This window comes from Calliopsis andreniformis, unplaced genomic scaffold, assembly GCF_051401765.1.
Source record: "Calliopsis andreniformis isolate RMS-2024a unplaced genomic scaffold, iyCalAndr_principal scaffold0001, whole genome shotgun sequence".
NCBI lineage: Eukaryota > Metazoa > Arthropoda > Insecta > Hymenoptera > Andrenidae > Calliopsis > Calliopsis andreniformis.
The window spans coordinates 200,563-204,248 of record NW_027480422.1 but is presented as its reverse complement, the minus strand read 5'-3'; the positions used below and the strand labels follow the sequence as shown (position 1 = coordinate 204,248).

At 36.9% G+C, this 3,686-nt stretch overlaps 3 protein-coding genes across 3 annotated transcripts; all 3 read right to left on the bottom strand.

The window, feature by feature from the left end:
* Window positions 1-727: 727 nt before the first annotated feature.
* LOC143186555 (putative periplasmic serine endoprotease DegP-like) lies at window positions 728-1,680 on the bottom strand. Its single transcript, XM_076390240.1, has 4 exons — window positions 1,593-1,680; window positions 1,265-1,534; window positions 939-1,220; window positions 728-837 (listed from the first exon to the last, which is right to left on the bottom strand). Exons 1-4 carry the CDS (start codon window positions 1,678-1,680, stop codon window positions 728-730), a joined length of 750 nt encoding a protein of 249 aa, XP_076246355.1.
* Window positions 1,681-1,765: 85 nt separating this feature from the next.
* LOC143186554 (protein HflC-like) lies at window positions 1,766-2,638 on the bottom strand. The gene is made up of 2 exons (XM_076390239.1): window positions 1,939-2,638; window positions 1,766-1,887 (listed from the first exon to the last, which is right to left on the bottom strand). The coding sequence occupies exons 1-2, from the start codon at window positions 2,636-2,638 to the stop codon at window positions 1,766-1,768; spliced, it is 822 nt and encodes a 273-aa protein (XP_076246354.1).
* Window positions 2,635-3,042, bottom strand: LOC143186553 (protein HflK-like). Its single transcript, XM_076390238.1, has one exon. It carries the CDS (start codon window positions 3,040-3,042, stop codon window positions 2,635-2,637), a length of 408 nt encoding a protein of 135 aa, XP_076246353.1.
* Window positions 3,043-3,686: the final 644 nt, after the last annotated feature.

The window sequence follows — 3,686 nt, the reverse complement described above, 5'->3', positions numbered from 1 at the left end:
GTATGATGCGCGCATTTATTTACATCATATAATTGTGATTAGTATCCTATTATATTATATTTACGGTTGTGTGCTGATTCGCCATAGTGCATGTCGATTCTTTTCTCTTCAATATTCTTTTGTTTATGCATACGATTATCTGTTGTTAACCTTGTTGCTCATTGAACAACAACTTGTTAAAATCTCAAAGACTAAAATCTATTTATTTTTCCTTTCGTCTTCATATATACTTTGTGTTGATTATTTTACTTTTCCAAATACAGTATTAGCATAAGCCTCCACCTCTCGGGAAAATCACTCACACATAGCGGGGCCCGTATGGGACTAGATGGTTTCCTAACCTATTTACCTTTATCCTTCTTGGATATTTCATTAATAGATGTTTAGATATACTCGGGCATCGTGGCCGAGCTTCCTTTTCAAAGCCGCTCTGTTATCGCGACCACACTACTGTTGCTCCTCTCCCATTCGTTGGTGAGAACTAGCGTGTTCTACCTCCGATCGTCGTCAGGTAGGAAGGAGATGGGATGATTGGGTCCTTGGCCAGGTTAAAGAGTTGGAACTCACCGTGTACTTGACCACTTCTTATTCAAACACTAATTAGCTCTGGTACTGTCGCATATGGTTCGGTGGACAGGCTATACCAAAGTGCACCGCGTTCCACGATTGTATCCACGATCCGCGTTCTTTTTGGAGGCAAAGCGAGGGTGGCCGAAGCCATCACGTTTTACCGATTCTTGTGAATTCGCTTAGCTCGGCGCGGAGGTATTGAGACTCCACAGTTTCTGCTGCTAAGCGCACGTGTATTCACACGAGCTACAGCACTACCATTTCGCACTGTCTCAGCACATTTAATTCACAGACAGTGTAGTGGCTCGGACTAGACGTTAGAACGCATCGAAGTATATTTTTCCATAAAAATACGTCCCATGACTAACCTGTTTGATGATTATTTATGTGATAGACAGAGTTACGAATTCCGTTCGTAAGAGAAGCGATACGAACGAACGGAGTTACGGACTCCGCCCGTAACAGGGAATAGATAGCGGTATTAATGCCTATAACTTTTACATTTAAATCAAATAATGGTCCTCCAGAGTTGCCTCTATTAATTGCAGCGCCGGTTTGAATAAATTCATTCACGGTGCCGATAGTAATGTCCCTGGACCTTGCAGATGTAATTCTTGTACTTACAGGACCACCCAATCCAAATGGGTTACCTATTGCAATAACTGTATCACCACCCTTGCTGTATCAGAATTGCCAAATGCAACAGAAGGAAGATCTTTATTAGAATGAACCTTAAGCACAGCAAGATCAGCTCTTGCATCATAGCCTAAAACTACTGCTGTAAAATAAGTATTATCGTTCATAGTAATTGTGATATCTTGCGCGTTTTTAATAACGTGATAACTGGTTACTATAATGAACCTAGGTTTATTTATAATGAAACACAGAACCAAGCAACACCACCTCTCTGTTAACACTAGCGCCCCTATCCATAAAAAACTGACCATAATGCTCAAAAAATTCTCTAAAATCATAAAAGAAATTATTTCTTGGCATAAAAGGGATTTTAGTTCTATTGCTACTTTCTTGTTTGATTATTTGTTCGCTTGAAATATTTACAACCGCAGGAATGAGTTTTTCCACTAAATCGGCAAGTCCTTGTTTTTGCATTCCAAACAAACATATTAGCGTATGAAGAAAACGCAATTAGAAAATATGTAAGAATAGACAAAATAAATGCCTTACTTTTCATAAATCATTTCCATCCATTATTTAAAATGTCTAAAAAGTTATTCTTTGGTAAAAGTACAAATTTAGTATTATATTCGGCAAATGATTTAGTGTAAGCGTTCATAGAGCGATAAAAGTTAGAAAACTCTTCATCAACATTAAATGCCTCATTATAAATTCTAGTTGCTTCAGCTTAACCACGGCCCCTTATTTCATATGATTCTTTCACTGCAGTGGAGATAATTTCCCTTTTTAATTTATCAGCTTTTGATCTAACTTCCTGCCCAACTTGCTCCCCTTCTACTCTAATCTCTTTTGCTTTTTTTGCCCTTTCAGTTTGCATACGGCGAAATATAGCAGAACTATTTTCTTTTGGTAAATCTGCTCTCTTAATTCTTACGTCTATTATTTCTATGCCAAATTTTTCAGCTTCGGAATGAACTCCACGCTGAATCAATTGCATAACCCCTGATCTTTTTTCGTCCAACAAACTAATCAACGAAAGTCTGCCTATATTTTCTCTTATGGGTGCTTTTATAACTGGATACAATCTTTTGACCAGCCCTAATTCATTTCTCGCAGCCTGGTAAAAAGTAACAGGATTTGTTATTTTATATTTTACATACGCATCTACTATAATACGTTTTTGTTCTACTGTTATCACTTCCCGTGGAATCTTATCAGGACTTAAATCTAAAACTCTTTTATCAAGAGACTCTACACTATTTATGAATGGTAACTTAAAATATAAGCCACTTTCCCTAACATCTCTTAAAACTTTACCGAGTTGTATAACTATCGCCTGGTTTGTTTCTTGCACAGCAAATATTGAATAACATAAAACAATCAATAAAACAACAAATACAGAAACAAAAACAATTTTAATCTTACTATTCATGGTTGTTTCCCTAAATTTATAAGAGGTAAATAAGAAAACATATCTTTCAGATCATCAGCTACAATAACTTTGTCTACCTTACTGAAAATATTTTCCATAGTTTCAGGATAAATACGATTTTTAACGAGAGAAGGATTATGTCTATATTCCTCATAAAGAGATAGAAAGCGATTTGCATTACCTTTTGCTTTATTTATTACTTCATTCTCATATGCCTCTGCATCTAATTTTATCTTTATGGCTTCACCCTTTGCTCGAGGTATAATATCGTTATTACAAGCATATGCTTCGTTTATAGTACGCACCTTGTCTGTACGAGCACGTTGTACATCTCTAAACGAACTGATTACTTTTCCTGGTGGATCAATTTTTTTCAGTTGAACAGATAAAGTCTCTATGCCCATTTGGTGTCCATCAAGAATCTGCTACAATAGAATTCTAGTATCTCTAGAAATTTCTGGTCTGCCTTGACCAAGTCCAAAAGAGATTATGTTTTTACCTATTATTTCTCTCATGGCACTTTCAGCAGCATTTTTAACACTGAAACCGGGATTGTAATCCCGCACTCCGAATAAATAGTCCATAGCATCTCTAACGTGCCACTGAACCTCGAAGTTAACGTTGACTATATTTTCATCTCCTGTTAGCATCGCACCTTCACCGCGATCTGTATCTCGCCCATAAGAACTACTTACCCCAGTGTCCTCACGATGTACTTCCTTAACGTTCACTTAAAAAACCTTGCCAATAGGGTAGGGGAAGTGATAACGCAAACCAGGTGTTTCTGTTTTAGAATATTTACCAAAGGTAAGTTCTGTACCTTCCTCACTAGGATGGACAATATAAAAGCCAGTGCAAGCATAAAATAGTAAAATAATGAAAATGATGAAAGAAGGTCCTTTGCCCCTGTTTCTGGTTAATCCATTAAGAAAGAATCTTTCATCAGATACAGCTTTACGTAAAATATCTTCATTATTAGGAGTTTGTTTCCCTACTGTAAGACGGAAAATCAGGATCGGCGTAATGAGCGGTCAAAAGAAAGACACTT

Coding starts and splice junctions, on each gene's coding strand:
- LOC143186554 (XM_076390239.1), bottom strand. CDS start 2,638: ATGAATAGTAAGATTAAAATTGTTTTTGTTTCTGTATTTGTTGTTTTA. Junction 1,888..1,938: donor ATATGAAATAAGGGGCCGTG/GTTAAGCTGAAG, acceptor ATGTTGATGAAG/AGTTTTCTAACTTTTATCGC.
- LOC143186553 (XM_076390238.1), bottom strand. CDS start 3,042: ATGGGCATAGAGACTTTATCTGTTCAACTGAAAAAAATTGATCCACCA.
- LOC143186555 (XM_076390240.1), bottom strand. CDS start 1,680: ATGCAAAAACAAGGACTTGCCGATTTAGTGGAAAAACTCATTCCTGCG. Junction 1,535..1,592: donor ACAAATAATCAAACAAGAAA/GTAGCAATAGAA, acceptor TTATGATTTTAG/AGAATTTTTTGAGCATTATG. Junction 1,221..1,264: donor TCTTCCTTCTGTTGCATTTG/GCAATTCTGATA, acceptor TTATTGCAATAG/GTAACCCATTTGGATTGGGT.